This window comes from Rhinoraja longicauda, chromosome 37, assembly GCF_053455715.1.
Source record: "Rhinoraja longicauda isolate Sanriku21f chromosome 37, sRhiLon1.1, whole genome shotgun sequence".
NCBI classification, from domain to species: Eukaryota; Metazoa; Chordata; class Chondrichthyes; order Rajiformes; family Arhynchobatidae; genus Rhinoraja; species Rhinoraja longicauda.
In genome coordinates this window covers 13,015,529-13,040,137 of record NC_135989.1, presented here as the reverse complement: position 1 = coordinate 13,040,137, position 24,609 = coordinate 13,015,529, and the positions used below count along the sequence as shown (strand labels likewise).

At 47.8% G+C, this 24,609-nt stretch overlaps 1 protein-coding gene across 1 annotated transcript; it reads right to left on the bottom strand.

Moving 5' to 3' along the window:
• Window positions 1-949: 949 nt before the first annotated feature.
• LOC144610660 (deoxyribonuclease-2-alpha-like) lies at window positions 950-20,857 on the bottom strand. Its single transcript, XM_078429529.1, has 7 exons — window positions 20,680-20,857; window positions 19,801-19,913; window positions 18,790-18,955; window positions 14,575-14,650; window positions 12,448-12,609; window positions 7,392-7,589; window positions 950-5,147 (listed from the first exon to the last, which is right to left on the bottom strand). The coding sequence occupies exons 2-7, from the start codon at window positions 19,911-19,913 to the stop codon at window positions 4,786-4,788; spliced, it is 1,077 nt and encodes a 358-aa protein (XP_078285655.1). The 5' UTR covers window positions 20,680-20,857; the 3' UTR covers window positions 950-4,785.
• Window positions 20,858-24,609: the final 3,752 nt, after the last annotated feature.

Genomic DNA, 24,609 nt, shown 5'->3' with positions numbered 1-24,609 from the left:
ACTTCCTTATCTATACACTTCCTTATCTATGTATGTACCTTCCACTCCCCTGACATTAGTCTTTAAGAAGAGTCTCGACCCAAAACGTCACCCATTCCTTTTCTCCAGAGATGGTACCTGTCCCACTGAGTTACTCCAGCATTTTGTGTCGATCTTCAATTTAAACCAGTATCTGTAGTTCCTTCGTACACATGGATCAAGTCGACTTGGAGTCAAGAGTGTTTTATTGTCGTATGTCCCAGATAGATCAATGAAATTCTCTGAAGTCTTTGACATCAGGATGTGATGCTCCCTGAAAGTGGTGCCACATGTAAACCAGACATTTAGTCTGAAGGGTCTCGAACCAAAATGTCACCTAGAAGATGACATTTCCCGATGTTGGGGGAGTCCCGAACCAGGGGCCACAGTTTAAGAATAAGGGGTAGGCCATTTAGAACGGAGATGAGGAAGAACTTTTTCACTCAGAGTTGTGAAGCTGTGGAACTCTCTGCCTCAGATGGCAGTGGAGGCCAATTCACTGGATGCTTTCAAGAGAGAGTTAGATAGACCTCTTAATGATAGCGGAGTCAAGGGATATGGGGAGAAGGCAGGAACGGGGTACTGATTGTGGATGATCAACCATGATCATGGTAAATGGCGGTGCTGGCTCGAAGGGCCGAATGGCCTACTCCTGCACCATATAAGATATACCAAGATAATTTGGAGAGAATAAAATGGGATTACCATAAAATCTGAGTGAATGGGTGCTTGAGGCTCAGCACACACTTAATGACCTCTTTCTATGCTACTTCTCTATGTTCTCTGTGTCTAATTATGTGTGGCTGCAAACCTCTTTTCACATGTGTGTTTGAAAAGCATTAGGTATCATGGCTTGAAGCCCCAATACAAGTGATATTCAATGTATATGCAGTATAAAACCATGTGAAATCAACAACAGGGCAAGTCCTGGGTTAAAAAAAACAGAGTTTATTTAGTTACAGTTACAATTTACTGATAATTCAGACAAAGATATTAAATGCTACAAAGTCTGTAGTCAGGAATACCAAGGGCACCAATCTGGTGTGGGAGTACAGTGCATGAAACCAGCTCCACAAGAAACAAAGAACTGCCACGGTGGATAATTCAGCTGGGAACTATTGACCAACACAGAGCAAGGTGAGTAATTATTGCAAGGGATGAGGACAAGAGGGGCTATGTGTTAACCTGTTCCACATTTCTGTTGTTGGACAATACTGGCATTTTCGTGTTAAGTTCTTGCAACGGACATTTTGTTTCTCTCAGTCTGACGAAGGGTCTCGACTCAAAACGTCACCTATTCCTTTTCTCCGGAGATGCTGCCTGACCCGCTGAGTTACTCCAGCTTTTTATGTCTATCTTCGGTATGAACCAGCATCTGCAGTTCCTTCCTACACATTTTGTTTTCTAATACCTTTACAGTTGTAGGCAGCATATCAACCAAGTGAAACAATAGAAGTTTCCATTGGTATAACAAGTTTACCATTGGGAGAACGTCCCACGGCCCATCACAGAAACATGATGGAACAAAAAATGATACTTTACTGAGATCTTGGAGCTTGCGATTCTAAGCTTAGACAAAGAAGTAATTCTAAGGAATCTTTTAAATGGGGGAGGTTCAGGGTAGATAATTCTATGCCCAAGACCTTGGCAACAGATGGTGGATTGGATACATTTAGAGACGGGAATGCGGGCAGAATTGAGGAACTTGGCAATTTCACGAGGTTTGTAGGACCTCGAAAACTTGAGTAAAACTACAGAAATAAAGGAAGCAATTTAAAAATGTGGGTGATGCTTAACAGAGAGGCTTTGCAAGTAAACAGTACAAAGGAGATTGATGAGTGGGAGATAGACACAAAAAGCTGGACTAACTCAGCGGGTCAGGCAGCATCTCTGGAGTAAAGGAATAGGCGAGGTTTTGGGACAGCGCTGGTTAGGATGTTGGCACCAGCAGTTGGATGACCTCAAGTTTACAGGGGAGGAGGAGTTTACAGGGGAAAAATGCTGCCTGACCTGCTGAGTTACTCCAGCATTTTGTAAATAAATACCTTCAAGTTTTACAGGGAGTAGAGTGAGGATAGGAGTGCAGGACTATGTTGGAATAGTCAGGTCTGGAGACAGCGTAAACAGCAGTGAGGAGGGTGGAGCAAAGATGAGCTGAGGCAGGAGCGCAGTGAGGAGATATTCGGGCGGTCACGGTGGCGCAGCAGTAGAGTTGCTGCCTTACAGCGAATGCAGCGCCGGAGACCCGGGTTCGATCCCGACTACGGGTGCTGTCTGTACGGAGTTTGTACGTTCTCCCCGTGACCTGCGTGGGTTTTCTCTGAGATCTTCGGTTTCCTCCCACACTCCAAAGACGTACAGGTTTGTAGGCTAATTGGCTTGGTAAATGTAAAAATTGTCCCTAGTGTGTGTAGGATAGTGTTAATGCGCAGGAATCGCTGGTCGGCACGGACTCGGTGGGCCAAAAGGCCTGTTTCCGCAGTGTATCTCTAAACTAAACTAAAAAAAATATTATGGATGTGAAATAGGAGATCTTGGATATAATGCAAATATTCGATCGAAAACTGAAATCCAAAGAAAATATGGCAGAGGTTGTAAATCTGAAGAAGGGTCCTAATCCAAAACGTCATCTATCCATGTTCTCCAGAGATGCTGTCTGACCTGTTGAGTTACTCCAGCCTTTTGTGTCAATCATTGCCAGCGTCTACAGTTACTTTATATTGCACTGTAAACAGTTTTGTTCAGTTTCAGGTAGTTGCAGGGGTGAGGGGAGATCGGGGATCTCGGACATGGACTGAGTTCGGCCCACCGAGTCCATGCCGACCAGCGGTCCCTGTACATTAGCACTAGTCCTGCACACTAGGGACAATTTACAGATTTACCGATGACAATTAACCTACAAACCTGTAGTCTTTAGAACTAACAAAATGTTTCTACCCTAAAGCCATCACCATATTGAACCCTGCACTGAAAGCACACCCCCCCCATAGACAATATTTATACTGTACAATAACAACCTCTGTGCAATACTGATATATTCATTTATAATATTTATTTTTATAATACTATTCTGTGCAATATCTTATATTCTGATAAGGGTGCATATGTAGGCATAATGTGTATGCGTGCGTGAATCTGTGGGTCACAGTGTGCGCACGGAGAGTATGAACAGTTTTTATTTTCCTCACACTTTTACTGTTATTTTATTGTTATTTTTTATCTTGGACATTTGAGCTCATCTCAGGCAGTGCGCCTGAATTTCGTGGTGTTACAATGCCAATCAAGAAATTTGATTGACTAGAATGTGGTAGGAAGCCGGAACACCCGGAGAAAACCCACGTGGTCACGGGGAGAAGGTACAAACTCTGTACAGACAGCCCCCTTAGTCGGGATCGAACCCGTGTCTCTGGTGTTGTAGGAGCAGCAACTCTACCGCTGCACCACTGTGTCTCACCACACAACACTAAATAATGAGGAAAAACTTTTTCACTCAGTGAGTTGTAAATCTGTGGAATTCTCTGCCTCAGAAGGCAGTGGAGGCCAATTCTCTGGATGCTTTCAAGAGAGAGTTAGATAGAGCTCTTAGGGCTAAAGGAATCAAGGGATGTGCAGAGAAAGCATAATGATAGCGGAGTCAGCAGGTATGGGGAGAGGGCAGGAACGGGGTACTGATTGTGGATGATCAGCCATGATCACATTGAATGGCGGTGCTGGCTCGAAGGGCTGAATGGCCTACTCCTGCACCTATTGTCTAAACGATGAACTGTTAACTGTCTTTGATTGCACTGAGGACTTTAACCTTTTTTCCACTAATATAGAGGTTTCAGTTTAGTGATATTTTGTTTATTACACGTTATCTACGAGTATTATGTTTATAGATCTGTTATGCTGCTTCAAGTAAGAATTTTGTTGTTCTGTTGTCGGTACATATAACAATCCAACACTCTTGATTCTTGACTCTTGATGTGATCATGAGGACCTGATCTGCTATAGTAATGTTGTTGGAAGGATAACATTGGATGGGATGCTTTAGTAGACTCTTCCTCTGAATAGTGAAAGACCTGGATAGAGTGGATATGGAGAGGATGTTTCCACTAGTGGGAGAGTCTAGGACCAGAGGGCACAGCCTCAGAATTAAAGGACGTTCCTCCAGGATGGAGATGAGGAGGAATTTCTTTTTGGTCAGACGGTGGTGAATCTGTGGAATTCATTGCCACATGCGGCTGTGGTGGCCAAGTCAATGGATATTTTTAAGGCAGAGATAGACAGATTCTTGATCAGTATGGGTGTCATGGGTTATGGGGAGAAGGCAGGAGATTAGGGTTGAGAGAGAAAGATAGATAAACTATGATTGAATGGCAGAGTAGGCTTGATGGGCCGAATGGCCTAATTCTGTTCCTATCGCTTATGAACTTCTTCAAAGTGGGTGTTATACATCTGCTTGAGGACATCAATGCCTCATCTGAGATCAGAGTGAAAACTCTTGACCCGATCGGCTATCAGAAGCCCTAGATAGACACAAAATGCTGGAGTAACTCAGTGGGACAGGCAGGATCTCTGGAGAGAAGGAACGGGTGACGTTTCGGGTCAAGACCCGACTATACTTCATATCCGAAGCCCAATCCCGTCTCACAGGACAGGACACCAACACACCAGCAACAACAGTGAACACCAACGCACCAACTCTGTGGGTGCTAACGTCCCCCAAGGTTTCTTGCACACGGACACCAAAGCAAAGATGGACGCACATTGCCCCAGGCACTGCCGTCAGACATTCCCACTGCAAGTGCACTTGCAGAACTGACAGGACACCACGAGGGTGGAGAAGGCTTCCCAGACCGCTGGGTCATCGTTGCAGACGGTCCCACCGCCCCTCTCCTCCTGCGCCTGGTCTCGGTTGATGTCGCCGATGCAGGTCCAGCTGCTGCCTCCTCCGGGCCTCGTCACGCACCACTTCGAGTGGTCCACGTGAGTGGTGAAGGCTGCGCCCGTGGGGAACTGAATACCCTCCACGTTGTACACTGAGAACTGCCCCGAGCAGTTAGAGGGGAGAGGGTTCCGACAGTTCAGCCACGACTGCACAAACAGGTCGCTCTGGAAGACCCCTGCCACCCAGTCAGTGTACAGATCTGCAGAACATTAGGAGTTAGAGTCACAGAGTGATACAGAGTGGAAACTGGCCCTTCGGCCCAACTTGCCCACACCGGCCAACATGTCCCAGCTACACTAGAGTCACAGAGTGATACAGTGTGGAAACAGGCCCTTCGGCCCAACTTGCCCACACCGGCCAACATGTCCCAGCTACACTAGAGTCATAGAGTGATACAGTGTGGAAACAGGCCCTTTGGCCCAACTTGCCCACACCGGCCAACAAATCCCAGCTATACTAGAGTCACAGAGTGATACAGTGTGGAAACAGGCCCTTCGGCCCAACTTGCCCACACTGGCCAACATGTCCCAGCTATACTAGTCCCACCTGCCCGTGTTTCATCCATATCCTTCCAAACCTGTCCTATGCATGTACCTGTCTAACTGTTTCTTAATTAGAGTTAGATAACAATTAGCTTACACAGTTCCTGGAGCCTGCTCTGCTAATCAATAACATAATGACTGACCTGGTCACTGCTCTCAGCTCCACTTTACTGCAGGACCCCACAACCCTTGTACAAAAAATCCATTAATCTCAGCCTTGAATATCCAAAATATCCTTGGCATCCATGATTCCAAAGATGCATAACCTTCCTCTTCAACTCCGTCACATCCTAAACGTGTGGGTTTGTAGGTTAATTGGCCTCTGTATTAGGCTTTCCCTAATATGTGCAGGGAGTGGAGGATAAAGTAAGATACTATGGAGCTGATAGACTGATCGATGGTCAGCATGGCCTTAGTGGGCCAAAGGGCCTCTTTCCATGCTGTATCCATCCTAAACTAATCTGAAATAAGCAAGATTTTTTCCTGAGGTCCTTCCTCCTTGTTTCTTCATCTCCTGCCAGGAGACATGTTCTCACAGCGTCTATCTTGTCAATTCTTATCCGCTTCATTAAGACACCCCTCATTCTCTGTACTGCCGAGAGTCCAAGGCCAATCTGCTTCATTGTCCCTCATCGGACAAAGACATAGATGGGAAGTTGAGTTTAGTTTATTGTCACGAGTACCGAGGTGCAGTAAGATGCTTTTGTCGTGTGCTAACCTGTCAGCGGAAAGACAAAACATGGTACATGGGTAGCACAGCGGTAGAACTACTGCCCTACAGCGCCAGAGACCCGGGTTCGATCCTGACTACGGGCGCCATCTGTACGGAGTTTGTACGTTCTCCCCGTGACCTGCGTGGGTTTTTTCCAAGATCTTCGGTTTCCTCCCACACTCCAAAGACGTACAGGTTTGTAGGTTAATTAGCTTGGTGTAAATGTAAACTGTCACTAGTGTGTGTAGGATAATGTTAATGTGCGGGGATCATTGGTCAGTGCAGACTTGGTGGGCCAAATGGCCAGCTTCCACACTGTATCCGCACAGCGGTAGAGTTGCTGCCTGACAGCGAATGCAGCGCCGGAGACACAGGTTCGATCCTGACTACGGGTGCTGCACTGTAAGGAGTTTGTACGTTCTCCCCGTGACCTGCGTGGGTTTTCTCCGAGATCTTCGGTTTCCTCCCACACTCCAAAGACGTACAGGTATGTAGGTTAATTGGCTGGGTAAATGTAAAAATTGTCCCTAGTGGGTGTAGGATAGTGTTAATGTGCGGGGATCGCTGGGCGGCATGGACTTGGAGGGCCGAAAAGGCCTGTTTCCGGCTGTAGATATATGATATGATATGATATGACTCAGGTTCGATCCTGACAACGGGTGCTGTCTGTACGGAGTTTGTACGTTCTCCCCGTGACCTGTGTGGGTTTTCTCCGAGATCTTCGGTTTCCTCCCACACTCCAAAGATGTACAGGTTTGTAGGTTAATTGGCTGGCCAAATGTAAAAATTGTCCCTAGTGGGTGTAGGATAGTGTTAATGTGCGGGGATCGCTGGGCGGTGCGGACCCGGTGGGCCGAAGGGCCTGTTTCTGCGCTGTATCTCTAAATCTAAATCTGTATCACTAAATTAAACTAAATTACAATCGGTGTGTAGGAAAGAACTGCAGATGCTGGTTTAAATTGAAGATAGGCACAAAATGCTGGAGTAACTCAGCGGGACAGGCAGCATCTCTGGAGAGAGGGAATGGGTGACGTTTCTTCAGATGTAGGGTCTCGACCCAAAACGTCACCCATTCCTTCTCTCCAGAGATGCTGCCTGTCCTGCAGCGTTACTCCAGCATTTCTTAAATAACAATCGAACCGTCAACAGCCAAAGTGAGCCACAAGTGACAATTGAGAGAATACTCCACCTGCTCCAAAATTCTTGTATTTTGCAAAGCTGGTGAATTGCTTCCCGGCAGCCGAAGATAGGACCACCTTTCGGTTCCATGGAGGGGTTTTCTTGTGTTCACCGGCCGCTGCTCGCTGGAGATCTGGTAGATCCTTAGCAAAGGAGGGAGGGATGGAATGGTCATAGACGCGAGGGTTGTTGTATATTAACTGAGTGCCTGCAAGGGAACAATGTTTGGGGGGAATGTTAAGGAACTTTTCATCATAGTTTAGTCAATAGACAATAGACCACGGGTGCAGGAGTAGGCCATTCGGCCCTTCGAGCCAGCACCACCATTCAATGTGATCATGGCTGATCATTCTCAATCAGTACCCCGTTCCTGCCTTCTCCCCATGTCCCTTGACTCCACTATCTTTAGTCAATAGTCAATTTATTTGTCACATACACATAAATGTGCAGTGAAATGAAAAATTACCCGCAGTTCAACAAGAAGACCAATAAAAATAAGCAATAAAAATATGCAATAACACATACAATCATAAACCAACACCAAGCAAAAGAAACATCCATCACAGTGAGTCTCCTCCAGTCATCTCCTCATTGTGATGGAAGGCCAGAATGTCTTTTTCTCTTCCCCTGCCGTCTTCTCCCGCGGTCAGGCTGTTGGAGTTGCCACATCGGGATGGTCGGGGCTCCCGACATTGAAGATCTCTATCTAACTCACTCCGCTATCTTTAAGAGCTCTATCTAACTCACTCTGCTATCTTTAAGAGCTCTATCTAACTCACTCCCCTATCTTTAAGAGCTCTATCTAACTCACTCCGCTATCTTTAAGAGCTCTATCTAACTCAATTAATATTTTTTTTAAACTCAGTTTCGTTTTTCGGTTTTAGCAATACAGCGCAGAAACAATAGACAATAGACAATAGGTGCAGGAGTAGGCCATTCAGCCCTTCGAGCCAGCACCGCCATTCAATGCGATCATGGCTGATCACTCTCAATCAGTACCCCGTTCCTGCCTTCTCCCCATACCCCCTCACTCCGCTATCCTTAAGAGCTCTATCCAGCTCTCTCTTGAAAGCATCCAACGAACTGGCCTCCACTGCCTTCTGAGGCAGAGAATTCCACACCTTCACCACTCTCTGACTGAAAAAGTTCTTCCTCATCTCCGTTCTAAATGGCCTACCCCTTATTCTTAAACTGTGGCCCCTTGTTCTGGACTCCCCCAACATTGGGAACATGTTTCCTGCCTCTAATGTGTCCAATCCCCTAATTATCTTATATGTTTCAATAAGATCCCCCCTCATCCTTCTAAATTCCAGTGTATACAAGCCTAATTGCTCCAGCCTTTCAACATACGACAGTCCCGCCATTCCGGGAATTAACCTAGTGAACCTACGCTGCACGCCCTCAATAGCAAGAATATCCTTCCTCAAATTTGGAGACCAAAACTGCACACAGTACTCCAGGTGCGGTCTCACCAGGGCCCGGTACAACTGTAGAAGGACCTCTTTGCTCCTATACTCAACTCCACTTGTTACGAAGGCCAACATTCCATTGGCTTTCTTCACTGCCTGCTGTACCTGCATGCATCCTTTCAGTGACTGATGCACTAGGACACCCAGATCTCGTTGAACATCCCCTCTTCCTAACTTGACACCATTCAGATAATAATCTGCCTTTCTATTCTTACTTCCAAAGTGAATAACCTCACACTTATCTACATTAAACTGCATCTGCCATGTATCCGCCCATTCACACAACCTGTCCAAGTCACCCTGCAGCCTTATTGCATCTTCCTCACAATTCACACTACCCCCCAGCTTAGTATCATCTGCAAATTTGCTAATGCCATTTTGGCGCACCGACCAGGATCCCTGAACACCAGCACTATTCTGCACACACTAGGGACAATTTACAATGATACCAAGCCAATCCACCTGCAAACCCATATGCCTTTGGAGTGTGGGAGGAAACCGGAGCTACCGGAGAAAACCAGCACAGGTCACTGGGAGAACGTACAGATAGCACCCGGAGTCAGGATTGAACCTGGGTCTCTAGCGCTAAGGCAGAAGCTCGACCACTGCGCCACCATGCCTACCAGTGCAAACATCCTCTCCATATCCACTCTATCCAGGTCTTTCACTATTCGGTAGGTTTCAACAAGGTTAAACTCCAGCGAATACAGGCCCAGTGCCGTCAAAAGGTGGAGATTGACAGATTCGTGATTGGTAAGGGTGTCAGGGGTTATGGGGAGAAGGCAGGAGACTGGGTGCAGTGCTGAGGGAGTGCCACACTGTGGGGGGGGGGGGGGGGGAGCAGTACTGAGGGAGTGCCGCACTGTGGGGGGGGGGGGGGGAGCAGTACTGAGGGAGTGCCGCACTGTGGGGGGGGGGGCAGTACTGAGGGAGGGGCTGCACTGTGGGGGGGGGGGCAGTACAGAGGGAGGTGCTGCACTGTGGGGGAGGGGCAGTGCTGAGGGAGTGCCACACTGTCAGGGGGGCAGTACTGAGGGAGTGCCACACTGTGTGGGGGGGGGGGGCAGTACTGAGGGAGTGCCACACTGTGAGAGAGGCAATACTGAGGGAGTGCCGCACTGTGGGGGGGGGGGGGGGGGGAGTACTGAGGGAGTGCCACACTGTCAGAGGGGCTGTACTGAGGGAGTGCCACACTGTGGGGGTGGGGGGGGGGGAGTACTGAGGGAGTGCCACACTGTCAGAGGGGCTGTACTGAGGGAGTGCCACACTGTGGGGGTGGGGGGGGGGAGTACTGAGGGAGTGCCACACTGTGGGGGTGGGGGGGGGAGTACTGAGGGAGTGCCACACTGTCAGAGGGGCTGTGCTGAGGGAGTGCCACACTGTGGGGGTGGGGGGGGGGGGGGGGGGGTTACTGAGGGAGTGCCACACTGTCAGAGGGGCTGTGCTGAGGGAGTGCCGCACTGTGGGGGGGGGGGGGCTGTACTGAGGGAGTGCCACACTGTCAGAGGGGCTGTACTGAGGGAGTGCCACACTGTGGGGGTGGGGGGAGTACTGAGGGAGTGCCACACTGTCAGAGGGGCTGTGCTGAGGGAGTGCCGCACTGTTTTTTTTAACCAAAAATAATTGATTCACTTATTTACAATATGTACAATACTGAATTATTCAAAACAAACCCACCACCACAATACAAGCAAAACAAATATTCTCAAATTGCTATTTCGCCATCCTTAGAGGCCTTTGTCCTGCCCCCTGACATCAGTCTGAAGGTGGGTCTCGACCCGAAACGTCACCCATTCCTTCTCTCCCGAGATGCTGCCTGACCTGCTGAGTTGCTCCAGCATTTTGTGAATAAATACCTTTGATTTGTACCAGCATCTGCAGTTATTTTCTTACACTATTATTATACCTCCGAGGTGCCCAGAGGTCCCACAAATCCCCCAGGGTGCCCGTGGACAGCGCGTAGTCCCTCTCTAACCCCACCCGGGCGCGGACGTAACCCCAGGAAACGGGCAGGCAGCCGGCTTGGGCAGAGCCCTCTTCCGCCTGGCGCCGTGAGTCGCGGATGGCCAGCTTGGCCAGGCCCAGGAGCAACCCGACCAGGACATCTTCCGCAAAGATACTAGAGGAACAAGATGGACCACTCCGTCGAAATCGCCTATACTGAAGTGTAGTACGCAAAGGAGCAGAACGGCCGCCATTTTAGTAAGCAAAACCCGCCGTTCGCTCTGCCTCTCGCAGTGTAATCAGTGTTTTGGGGGAACAGTATGTGTGATGATACCATTAAAATGCAGAATATATCTCATCTATCAATTCACAGATTTGTTATTTTTCTTTCTAAATGTTTCTGCCTACTAAAATGGCGTCGTGACATACTACAGGTTTTTAGGGTCGAGTGGTCTATCTTGCTCCTCTAGTATCTTTGATCTTCGGCCCCACCCTCTCCCCTACGCACAGGGGTGTCCAAAGATGAGGGAGGTGGGTGTGAAGTGCAGCCAGATGGCAAGGAGCAGCCCCTTCAGATATTGGAACAGGGGCCGCAACCGCACACACTCCATGTACACGTGGAACGCAGACTCACACACTCCATGTACACGTGGAACACAGACTCACACGCTCCGTGTATATGTGGAACACAGACTCACACGCTCCATGTACACGTGGTATACAGACTCACACACTCCATGTACACGTGGAACACAGACTCACACACTCCATGTACACGTGGAACGCAGACTCACACACTCCATGTACACGTGCTATACAGACTCACACACTCCATGTACACGTGGTACACAGACTCACACACTCCATGTACACATGGTACACAGACTCACACACTCCATGTACACGTGGAACACAGACTCACACGCTCCGTGTATATGTGGAACACAGACTCACACGCTCCATGTACACGTGGAACACAGACTCACACACTCCATGTACACATGGAACACAGACTCACATGGTCCGTGTACACATGGTACACAGACTCACACGCTCCATGTACACGTGGTACACAGACTCACACACTCCATGTACATGTGGTACACAGACCCACACTTCGTGCACACGTGGTACACAGACTCACACTCCATGTACATGTGGTATACACTCACACACTCCATGTACACGTGGAACACAGACTCACACACTCCATGTACACGTGGTACACAGACTCACACTCCATGTACACGTGGAACACTCACACACTCCATGAACACGTGGTATACACACACACACTCCATGTACATGTGGTATACACTCACACACTCCATGTACACGTGGTACACAGACTCACACACTCCATGTACATGTGGTACACAGACTCACACACTCCATGTACACGTGGTACAGACTCCTCCAGCCTGCAAAAATGGCAGATGGCTGGCGAGCCTGTGAACCCCGAGAGAAACAGGTTACAGGGGACTCCTCGGTGCTGTACCCTCCACCCCAGCCCCCCGATGTAGAGAGGCAGCGGGCCACACTGTTGGAGGAAGAGTACTCCAATCAGTCTAGTAAACTTCAGACGCAGACGCCTGTTTACGACCCAATGCTGTCTCAAGCGCTGAAGAAGCACCTTTTGAGAAAGCACCTTACCAATTTCCTGGAATTGAGAGTACGGGTATGTTACACAGAGGAAGGACTGGCCATTTCTTCTTCCACTGGATGGCCACTGATAACTTCCTTGAGTTGTTGGTGGAAAGTGTGGCGTACTGTGAACTAACCAGAAGCCTTGTGTCCGATCCAAAAGTACAACTCCTGGGTTTATGAGAAAAAAAAAACAGACAATGATCAATAAACCCTAACCGTAATACACTGAGTTGTAGCAATTGTTTGCATTGATATAGCATTTTGCATACCCTCAGTTGGATTCCAATTATGCCCATTATAACACCAGTGCAATATCCTATTTTATACAAGGTTGCTGGACTAACAAGCTCTTTCTTGGAAGGAGAAGCAAGTTTGGAACAAGAGAGATTTTAGATTTAGATTTAGAGATACAGCGTGGAAACAGGCCCTTCGGCCCATCGAGTCCGCGCCGCCCAGCGATCCCCGCACATTAACACTATCCTACACCCACTAGGGACAATTTTTACATTGACCCAGTCAATTAACCTACATACCTGTACGTCTTTGGAGTGTGGGAGGAAACCGAAGATCTCGGAGAAAACCCACGCAGGTCACGGGGAGAACGTACAAAGAGGGAGTCTTTGTAGATGCAGGGTGGCACAGCGGTAGAGTTGCTGCCTTACAGCGCCAGAGACCCGGGTTCCATCCTGACTACGGGTGCCGTCTGTACGGAGTTTGTACGTTCTCCCCTTGACCTGATGTGGCCCTTGTGGCTAAAGGGGTCAGGGGGTATGGAGAGAAGGCAGGTACGGGATACTGAGTTGGATGATCAGCCATGATCATATTGAATGGCGGTGCTGGCTCGAAGAGCCAAATGGCCTACTCCTGCACCTATTTTCTATGTTTCTATGTTGACCAGCATGGGTTTTCTCCGGGATCTCCTTCACTCCAAAGACGTGCAGGTTTATGGGTTAATTGGCTTTGGTATCATTGTAAATTGTCCCTAGTGTGCATTGGATAGTGTTAATGTGCGGGGAACGCTGGTCAGGGTGAACCCGGTGGGCCGAAGGGCCTGTTTCCGCGCTGCATCTCCAAACTACACTAAAGTCTATAGGACTTGGGTTAGGCCGCATTTGGAGTCTTGCATGCAACTCTGGTCACCCCAATACCGGAAAGATGTGGGAGGGATCGGAGAGAATGCAGAGGAGGTTTCCCCAACGTGCTGCCTTGATTAGAGGGTTTCAGCTACAGGGAGAGGCTGGATGGTCTTGGATTGTTTTCTCTGAAATATCTGAGGTTCAGGGGAGACTTGATAGAAGCGTCTAAAAGTATGAGGGGCACAGATAGGGTAGACAGTCAGAACCTTTTTTTCCCCCAGGGTGGAAATGTCCAACACTAGAGGGCATAGCTACATGGTGAGAGGTGGAAAGTTTAACGGAGATGTGCGGGACAAATTTTATTTGGGGGGGGTGGTGAGAAGAAAGGGGGACCATTGGGGACTAAATGGAACACTTTGTAACTTGGTTAGCGACTCTTTGCATACCTTGGGCATGCACAACAAAGAATCTCACTGTGGCGCGTCATGTGTGATAATAAAGCATCATCAATTAATTAATTACTTCATTCATTACTTAATTAAAGAGTTCATTGGGCGGTCACGGTGGCGCAGCGGTAGAGTTGCTGCCTTACAGCGAATGCAGCGCCGGAGACCCGGGTTCCATCCCGACTACGGGCGCCGTCTGCACGGAGTTTGTACGTTCTCCCCGTGACCTGCGTGGGTTTTCTCCGAGATCTTCGGTTTCCTCCCACACTCCAAAGACGTGCAGGTTCGTAGGTTAATTGGCTGGGCAAATGTAGTGTGTGTAGGATAGTGTTAATGTGCGGGGATCGCTGGTCGGCGCGGACTCGGTGGGCCGAAGGGCCTGTTACCGCGCTGTATCTCTAAACTAAAAATACTATTCATTCATTCAGAGGTGGAGGTGGAGGCAGATACAGTAGAGGTGTTTAAAAGGCTTTTAGAAAAGCATATGGAAGTGCAGGGAGTAGAGGGACGAGGATCATGTACAGGCAGAAGAGTTGAACTGGGCATTGCGTTCGGCACAGACGTTGTGGGCCGAAGGGCCTGAACCCGTGCAGAAAAGTTCTACGTTTCACCTTTCGTGTGGCCACCGAGAGAGCTCGATCCGATCACGCTCTGGTCATTGTAGAGCACATACGCCACATCGTTACTCTGCAAAAGCAAGACAATTATCTCAATTATCTGAATTATCTGAATGGTGGCCGATTAGGAGAAGGGGAGATGCAACGAGACCTGGGTGTCGTGGTACACCAGTCATTGAAAGTAGGCGTGCAGGTGCAGCAGGCAGTGAAGAAAGCGAATGGTATGTTGGCATTCATAGCGAGGGGATTTGAGTATAGGAGCAGGGAGGTTCTGCTGCAGTTGTACAGGGCATTGGTGGGACCACACCTGGAGTATTGCGTGCAGTTTTGGTCTCCTAATCTGAGGAAAGACATTCTTGCCATAGAGGGAGTACAGAGAAGGTTCACCAGATTCATTCCTGGGATGGCAGGACTTTCATATGAAGAAAGACTGGATAAACGCGGCTTGTACTCGCTGGAATTTAGAAGATTGAGGGGGGATCTTATAGAAACTTACAAAATTCTTAAGGGGTTGGACAGGCTAGATGCAGGAAGATTGTTCCCGATGTTGGGGAAGTCCAGAACAAGGGGTCACAGTTTAAGGATAAGGGGGAAGGCTTTTAGGACCGAGATGAGAAAGATTTTTTTCACACAGAGAGTGGTGAATCTGTGGAATTCTCTGCCACAGAAGGTAGTTGAGGCCAGTTCATTGGCTCGAAGGGCTGAATGGCCTACTCCTGCACCTATTTTCTATGTTTCTATGTTTCTAATGGGTATCGGAATGGACACTGGAAGAGCCATCAGAAGAGGAATGGCGACGGGTGCTGTCTGTACGGAGTTTGTACGTTCTCCCCGTGACCCGCGCGGGTTTTTGGCCCACCGAGTTCACGCTGACCAGTGATCCCCGCACACTAACACTATCCTATACACACTCGGGACAATTTACAATTACACCAAAGCCAATTAACCTCCAAACCTGCACGTCTTTGGAGTGTGGGAGGAAACCGGAGATCCCGGAGAAAACCCACACAGGTCACGGGGAGAACGTACAAACTCCGTACAGACAGCACCCATGGCCATTCCTCTTCTGATGCCTCTTCTAGCAACTGCTCTTAATTCTACTATCAGCTCCAGACATAAATAAAATCAGAATGCTGGAAGCACACAGCAGTTCAGGCAGCATCTGCAGAGAGTGAAACACAGCTAGTTTTATATATGCGACTTTTCATCCATCTCAATGTTGGGGGGAGTCCAGAACCAGGGGACACAGTCTAAGAATAAAGGGGAGGCCATTTAAAACTGAGGTGAGAAGAAACTTTTTCACCCAGAGAGTTGTGAATTTGTGGAATTCTCTGCCGCAGAGGGCAGCGGAGGCAAATTCATTGGATGAATTTAAAAGAGAGTTAGATAGAGCTCTGGGGGCTAGTGGAATCAAGGGAAATGGGGAGAAGGCAGGCACGGGTTACTGAATGTAGATGATCAGCCATGATCACAATGAATGACGGTGCTGGCTCAAAGGGCCAAATGGCCTCCTCCTGCACCTATTTTCTATGTTTCTATTTTTCAAAGATTGACGCAAAAGCTGGGGTAACTCAACGGGTCAGGCAGCATCTCTGCAGAAACGGAATAGGTGACGTTTCAGGTCGAGAAGTTACTCCAGCTTTTTGTGTCTATTTTCGGTTTAAACTAGCACCTGCAGTTCCTTCATACACGTTTCATCCATCTCCATAGACGCCATCTGACTCAGAGTATATTAAGTATTCTCTGGTTTTATATTTCCAGTTGCTGGGTCTTTTGGTTTTCTTTAACTTTGGCCATCTGCCATTCAGCTCCTCTGGAAGTGTAGCATTTGGTACAGGTATTGGTTAATTATTGTCATCATTGGTCATTACGTACACCATTACAGTGAAAAGCTTTTGTTTTGCACGCTATTCCAGTCAAATCAAACTGTACATGAATACAATCAAGCCATATATAAGTACCAGAGGTGGTGCAAAGAGAAAGATACCAGAGGATAGAATATGTAATGTAAGAAAATAACTGCAGATGCTGGTACAAATCGAAGGTATTTATTCACAAAATGCTGGAGTAACTCAGCAGGTCAGGCAGCATCTCAGGAGAGAAGGAATGGGCGACGTTTCGTTGTTGGAGCCTGTAGTCCGAAACATCGCCCATTCCTTCTCTCCCGAGATGCTGCCTGACCTGCTGAGTTGCTCCAGCATTTTGTGAATAAATACCTTCGGAGAGTATAGAATATACTATTGCGACGCTCGTGTTAAAGTTACAGAGAAAGTGCAGATTTGAAAAAAGTGCGAGGTCTGGAGTGGGATAGGTTGGAAGATCAAGACTACACCCTAGCTGATGAAGGGACCATTCAGTAGTCTGATAAAAGCAGGAAGAAGCTCTTCTTAAATCTGGTGGTGGATGCTTTCAAGCATTTATAGCGTCTACAAAGCAGGAGAAGGGAGAAGGTGGTGAAAATGGCCCTTGATTACATTGGCCAACTGAAGTGCATTTTGTCTGACATTCCTGAGTAAATATCAATTAAAACACAAAGTATTCGTGCTACAACTCCAGGATAAGCGCTCAACTAAGAAGACCAAACCAAGCCCACAAGCCAAAGTATTATCTAACTATCTAACTGAATATACCAACTTATGCTAAGGACAATAAATAATTTAATGGCGGCACGGTGGCGCAGAGGTAGAGTTGCTGCCTTACAGCAAATGCAGCGCCGGAGACCCGGGTTCGATCCCAACTACGGGCGCTGTCTGTACGGAGTTTGTACGTTCTCCCTGCGTGGGTTTTCCCCGAGATCTTCGGTTTCCTCCTACACTCCAGTGACGTACAGGTTTGTAGGTTAATTGGCTGGGTGTATGTGTAAATTGTCCCAAGTGTAGGATAGTGTTAGTGTGCGGGGATCGCTGGTCGGCGCGGACTCGGTGGGCCGAAGGGCCTGTTTCCGTGCTGTATCTCTAAACTAAACGAAAAACTAAACTCCACATCCAAAAAACAGCTACCTACATGTTAACTAGCTCTTTTAAAAAACTGATCATATACATGTAAATGCACGTAAATCATTGGGGTTATCAAGTGGGCGGGCACCTCTCTTCATTGGTGTTTCGTTGAGTTAGGCCCACGACTCCTCGGAAAGGCTCAACAGTTGGGCCTAGCATGCCAGAACAACCCCCTCAATACATGCTCTCACCGCCCAAGGTTCTGTATCTAGTATCTACTCCAATAGACAATAGACAATAGACAATAGGTGCAGGAGTAGGCCATTCAGCCCTTCGAGCCAGCACCGCCATTCAATGCGATCATGGCTGATCACTCTCAATCAGTACCCCGTTCCTGCCTTCTCCCCATACCCCCTCACTCCGCTATCCTTAAGAGCTCTATCCAGCTCTCTCTTGAAAGCATCCAACGAACTGGCCTCCACTGCCTTCTGAGGCAGAGAATTCCACACCTTCACCACTCTCTGACTCAGTATCTACTCCAGTATCTACTGGATACTGTATCTCCCAGTATCTACTCCATCCAGGAAGCTGCTGACGGTTAACTCACAGTATAACCATTGCAATCAAGAACAATGTTTCCTTTACTTGTTCACAGGAAATGGAATCACAGGCCTTTATTACACAGCCTTATTTATCCCTGTGCTGAATGGCAGGGCGGGCCTTTTCAGAGAGTGAACGTGTGAATCTGGAGTTACGTATAGTGCAGCTCAGGTAAGAACATTAATTCGCCCTTAAGACTTTGGTAAATAGAATCTACAATATCCTCTTAATATGTGCAGGAGGGAATTTTTTACTCCATCTCGACTCTGTGTTTGCCTTTACTTAGATAGGCACGGACACAAAATAAAACAGCTCATAGATCGGTGGTGAGTCTATCTAACAAGTTAGTTTATTAAAGGTCTTAACATTGTATACTGGGAAACACTCTGAGAGAACCCAAAGCGTTTAGAAGATACAAAGTAACTACAGCATTTTTTTCCTCGTGACACAATGTGTAGTTTAGTTCAGAGCTACAGCACGGAAACAGGCCCTTTGGCCCACCGGGTCCACGCTAACCAGCGATCCCCGCATATTAACACTATCCTACACACACTAGGGACAATTTTTACATTTACCAAGCCAATTAACCTACAAACCTGTTAGTATTGAGTGTGGGAGGAAATCGTCCCGCCCCTCTATGCAGTTCCTGGACAGAGGCATGCACTTCATTTACCTGAGCTGTAGGTTGTCCATAGAGTTGCTGCAATGTTGCTCCCACTGCTCCATGTGTGCTGTTCACTGTGTATCTCCCAGTTCTCCAGCCAGCCGCCCCATGGTCCATGTACATGTAGTTTACACCAGAGCCATCAACATCTTTGGGCAACTTGTAAACTATAAACCTGAATGTAGAGAAGGGGTGGGAGGAATGGGGTGAGAGAAATTAACAGCAAAGGCATTCAAGAGAGAGCCCATCAAGTCTACACTGCCAAGCAATCATGGCTGATCTATCACACACCACATCATTTATGTATTCAAGAGAGAGTTAGGTATAGCTCTTCGGGCTAACGGAATCAAGGGATATGGGGAGAAAGCAGCCATGATCATATTGAATGGTGGTGCTGGCTCGAAGGGCCGAATGGCCTACTCCTGCACCTATTTACTATGTTTCTATGAGTAAAGGGAATATTCCCTTTACAACCCACCACACTCTGTGTAAAAAAACCTGCCCTCCACATCCACATTAAACCTTATTGCTGCAGCTCTGGTGTTGGAGATTTCCATCCCGGGATGTAGTTTGAGATAATTCCCTTTTTGGCCATTCTCAGAAATTGCCGTCTCTTAAATAATCTTGAATAATCTTTAATAATCATTCTCTTACATAATCTTGGCAAGTACAATCCACCGCCATATCTAATATTTCCCCTTTTCAGAGGGCGTGGTAGCACACTGATTTAGCTTTGGGATCGTCTCCAGAAAATTGAACAGTTGATCCAGAGTTAAAAACAGAGATAAAATACTGGAAACACACAGTTGGATCCTGGGAAAGAGATCCAGCTTATTGCTTCAAGTCCAGGACCACACAAAATTACCAGGAAAGACAGAAAAAAGGTTAGCACACAACAAAAGCTTTTCACTCTACCTCGGTACACGTGACAATAAACTAGTCTAAACTCAACCCAACCCAACCCAACCCAGTGTTTAGTTGAACAGCTTCCAGGTTCGAACGGCCAGTGACCCAGCTTACCAATCGACTGGCTGCCCATTGTCATCATGGCAGGAAATGTCAGAGGTCACGCTTGACACCAAACAGGCAACGATCAGAGAAGGCAACCTGTACCAATGGTTAGAGATGGTCATCTGCAAGACAGTGAAAGCCGACATGTTAAAACCACCCTCCTCCAGCAATTGTGCCCTCGACCTTGTTTTCAAACACAGCCACAAACTTCCCCCCTCATCTCAAGAGCTAAGACTGTTCAATTGTGATTACGCACCAGCAATTAAACAATTAAGTTCTCAGGTAGACACAAAATGCTGGAGTAACTCAGCAGGACGGACAGTATCTCTGGATATACTGTCACCCATTCCTTCTGTTCTGAGATGCTGCCTGACTCGCTGAGTTACTCCAGCATTTTGTGATACCTTGTTAGTAAAGTCTGGCAACTACTTGGCAGTGTTAACTAAGTCAGTAGCACGAGAATTGCATACTCTGCATACATTTAAGTGAATTACATACTCTCATACATTTAAGTGATCCTTTCCATTGAACTCATTCTGAGAAACAGCACTTTAGACCCACAGAAACAACATTTATCCTCGTGAAAGAAAGATTGAACTGCAGATGCTGGTTGACACAAAATGCTGGAGTAACTCAGCGGGTCAGGCAGTATCTCTGGAGAAACGTTTCGGGTCGGGACCCAAAGAAGGGTCTCAACCCAAAACCTCACCCACCCCTTCTCTCCGGAGATGCTGCCTGTCCCGCTGAGTTACTCCAGCACTTTGTGTCTATCTGTGGAGAAAATACATAGGCGACGTTTCGGATCGAGACACTTCTTCATTCTCCCTGTATTATTTTTTACAAAGTTATGGTCAAACGTTATTCTCAAAGTTGTGATTTGAAACATACCTTTTTTCCCCGTCTGATCACTTCTGTGTGGGCACACAGTCGCTCTGCTTAGCGTGGCTGGATAAATAGGGTTTATATGTATGTATGTAATTTATATTTCTCTACAGCATATGTATAAACGGAGCACTCAACTGCAAAGGCTCTGCGCGTGTGTCATTGCAAGAAGCCAGAGAGATAAAGGTTTTACTTCCTGTTTTTTTAACCACCAGTGACACTGTGTGGGGCATGCAGAGTTAGAGGGCAGGGCTTGAGGCGAGTTAGTCAGCAGACCGTGGACAAAGACACACACTCTCTCACACACACACACACACTCACACACGCACACATACACACACTCTCACACACACACACACACACTCACACATACACACGCACACACACTCTCAAACACACTCTCACACACACTTTCACGCACACACACACACACTCTCACACACACAAACTCTCATACACACACACACTCACACACACACTCTCATACATACACACACACACACACACACTCACACACACACACACACTCTCACACACACACACACACTCTCACACACACACTCACACACACACTCTCACACACACTCTCACACACACACACACACACACACACACACTCTCACACACACACTCTCACACACACACACACACACACACTCTCACATACACACACACACACACACACACACACTCACATACTCACACATACACACACACACACTCTCACACACACACACTCACACACACAGTTAACAGGCAAGGCTGCAGACAGAGAGAGACACGTCCGTGAGATAAGAAACAGAACTCAGGTTTCAGGATGAAGTTGTAGAAACCGATACAATTACGACTTTGAAAACACGTTTTTGTGTAGACATCTGACTTTAGATTTTAGAGACACAGCGCGAAAACAGGCCCTTCGGCCCACCTAGTCACTACCGACCTACGAACATTAACTCTATTCGCGGCCAAATTTAGAGGTGATGATAGCAGGGGAGCTGAAGCAAGATTACAGAGGTGGAAAATAATGTGTTTCAGCGGGTCTCTGACCCACATTTTATGTCGGGATCAAACATGAAACCACGACCCCAGTTTCACAGAGTTGCCAGCAGAGGGAAGGAAATGATTATCAAATAACAGAGTGGTAATGAGGAACTGCAAATGCTGATGTACTCAAAGCTGTATCCGTTTCACTTGCACCTCCTCCAACCTCATCTGCTGTATCCGCTTGTTCATTCACTTGCACCTCCTCCAACCTCATCTATTGTATCTGCTGTTCATTCACCTGCACCTCCTCCATCCTCATCTATTGTATCTGCTGTTCAATCACTTACGCCTCCTCCAACCTCATCTATTGTATGAACCAAGCGCAGGCTCGGCGATCGCTTCGCTGAACACCTGCGCTCGGTCCGCATTGACCAACCTGATCTCCCGGTGGCCGAGCACTTTAACTCCCCCTCCCATTCCCAGTCTGACCTTTCTGTCATGGGCCTCCTCCAGTGCCATAGTGAGGCCCACCGGAAATTGGAGGAACAGTACCTCATATTTCGCCTGGGCAGTTTGCAGCCCAGTGGTATGAACATTGACTTCTCCCAATTTAGATAGTTCCTCTGTCCCTCTCTTCCCCTCCCCTTCTCAGATCTCCCTCTATCTTCCTGTCTCCACCTATATCTTTCCTTTGTCCCGCCCCCCTGACATCAGTCTGAAGAAGGGTCTTGACCCGAAACATCACCCATTCCTTCTCTCCTGAGATGCTGCCCGACCTGCTGAGTTACTCCAGCATTTTGTGAATAAATCGATTTGCACCAGCATCTGCAGTTATTTTCTTATACTATTGTATCTGCTGTTCATTCACTTGCACCTCCTCCAACCTCATCTGCTGTATCCGCTTGTTCATTCACCTACACCTCCTCCAACCTCATCTATTGTATCTGCTGTTCAATCATTTGTACCTCCTCCAACCTCATCTATTGTATCTGCTTGTTCATTCACTTGCACCTCCTCCAACCTCATCTGCTGTATCCGCTGTTCCAGGTGTCAACTCCTGTACATTGGCGAGACCAAGCGCAGGCTCGGCGATCGTTTCGCTGAACACCTCCGCCTTAACTTACCTGAGCTCCCAGTGGCTCAGCACTTCAACTCCCCCTCCCACTCCCAGTCTGACCTTTCTGTCCTGGGCCTCCTCCATTGTCAGAGTGAGGCCCAGCGCAAAATGGAGGAATAGCGCCTCATATTTCGCTTGGGCAGTTTACACCCCAGCAGTATGAATATTGATTTCTCTAACTTCAAATAACCCATTCTTTCCCTCTCTCTCCATCCCCTCCCCCTTTCCAGTTCTCCCACCTGTTTAACTGTCTCCAACTACATTCTATCTCTGTCCCGCCCACTCCCCTGACATCAGTCTGAAGAAGGGTCTCGACCCGAAACGTCATCCATTCCTTCTCTCCAGAGATGCTGCCTGACCCGCTGAGTTACTCCAGCATTGTGTGTCTACCAAAGGACAAAGTGCCGGAGTAACTCAACGGGTCAGGCAGCATCTCTGGAGAACATTGGCAGGTACAAAGTGCTGGAGTAACTCAGCGGGTCAGGCAGCATCTCTGGAGAACATGGACAGGTACAAAGTGCTGGAGTAACTCAGCGGGTCAGGCAGCATCTCTGGGGAACATGGACAGGTATAAAGTGCTGGAGTAACTCAGCGGGTCAGGCAGCCACTCTCGGGGGAACATGGACAGGTATAAAGTGCTGGAGTAACTCAGCGGGTCAGGCAGCATCTCTGGAGAACATGGACAGGTATAAAGTGCTGGAGTAACTCAGCGGGTCCGGCAGCATCTCTGGAGAACATGGATAGGTATAAAGTGCTGGAGTAACTCAGCGGGTTTGGCAGCATCTCTGGAGAACATGAGATGGTTGAATGTTCAGGTCGGGACCTTTCAGACCAATAGCTGAGTTTGTAATGGTGACCACAGTGTATGGTGCCCCAGTATTTTAATTGAGGAAAATTTCTGAAAATCTCTGTCAGTTTAATGTTGTGTGTTGAGGTTAGAATTGGAGAAGTGGATGGATCTCGGAGGCCCTTCGAGCAGAGGGATGGGGAGAGTTTTCAAATACTTTCCCATGAAAGTATTTGAAAACTGTTTTGTCCTTTTACACATGGGTTATGCTGTTTTCTCTCCATCCGTTTGTGACTTCTGATTGTGACTCCGTTTGGACAGGAGAGTTTTGTGGTTTCACTGCCTTCCAGCAATGGAACATTACCACAGATATCCTAGATCATTCAGTTTGCAACAGTAGGTTAGAGACTTGACATTATCTGGTTTTAACGGATGCCGTCTCATAAATATACCTCTACCCCTTTTGAAAACCTATGTAGAATGTCAATGTATTCATGAAGACATTTAAAAAAAAACAAAGCTGAAAGTTTTAAAGTATTGCTAAGGCCCCAAAATTAATCAAAGAAAGAGGTTCAGTCTGAAGAAGGGTCTCGCCTCGAAACGTCACCCATTCCTTCTCTCCAGAGATGCTGCCTGTCCTGCTGAGTTACTCCAGCATTTTGTGTCTATCTTTGGTGTAGTACGGTACTTTATCTGTCACATGTGCCGGCGTACAGTGATGGAACAGGCGGAGGTGGAATGGTGGACCAGGTGGAGGATGATGGCTGACTTTAGTGGAGCGTCACAACGGCCATCTTGGATTCCACGCCACTGGATCCTGACCCAGATCTGTCAAGGACCGTGTGGTGGCTGTCTGTGCACCAGGCTCCCCACGTTAAACAAAGTCACGCACAGGCGTCCCGACCCTATGGAGAGGACAGTGCAGCGGCGGCACGGTGGCGCAGCGGTAGAGTTGCTGCCTTACAGCGAATGCAGCGCCGGAGACTCAGGTTCGATCCTGACTACGGGCGCCGTCTGTACGGAGTTTGTACGTTCTCCCCGTGACCTG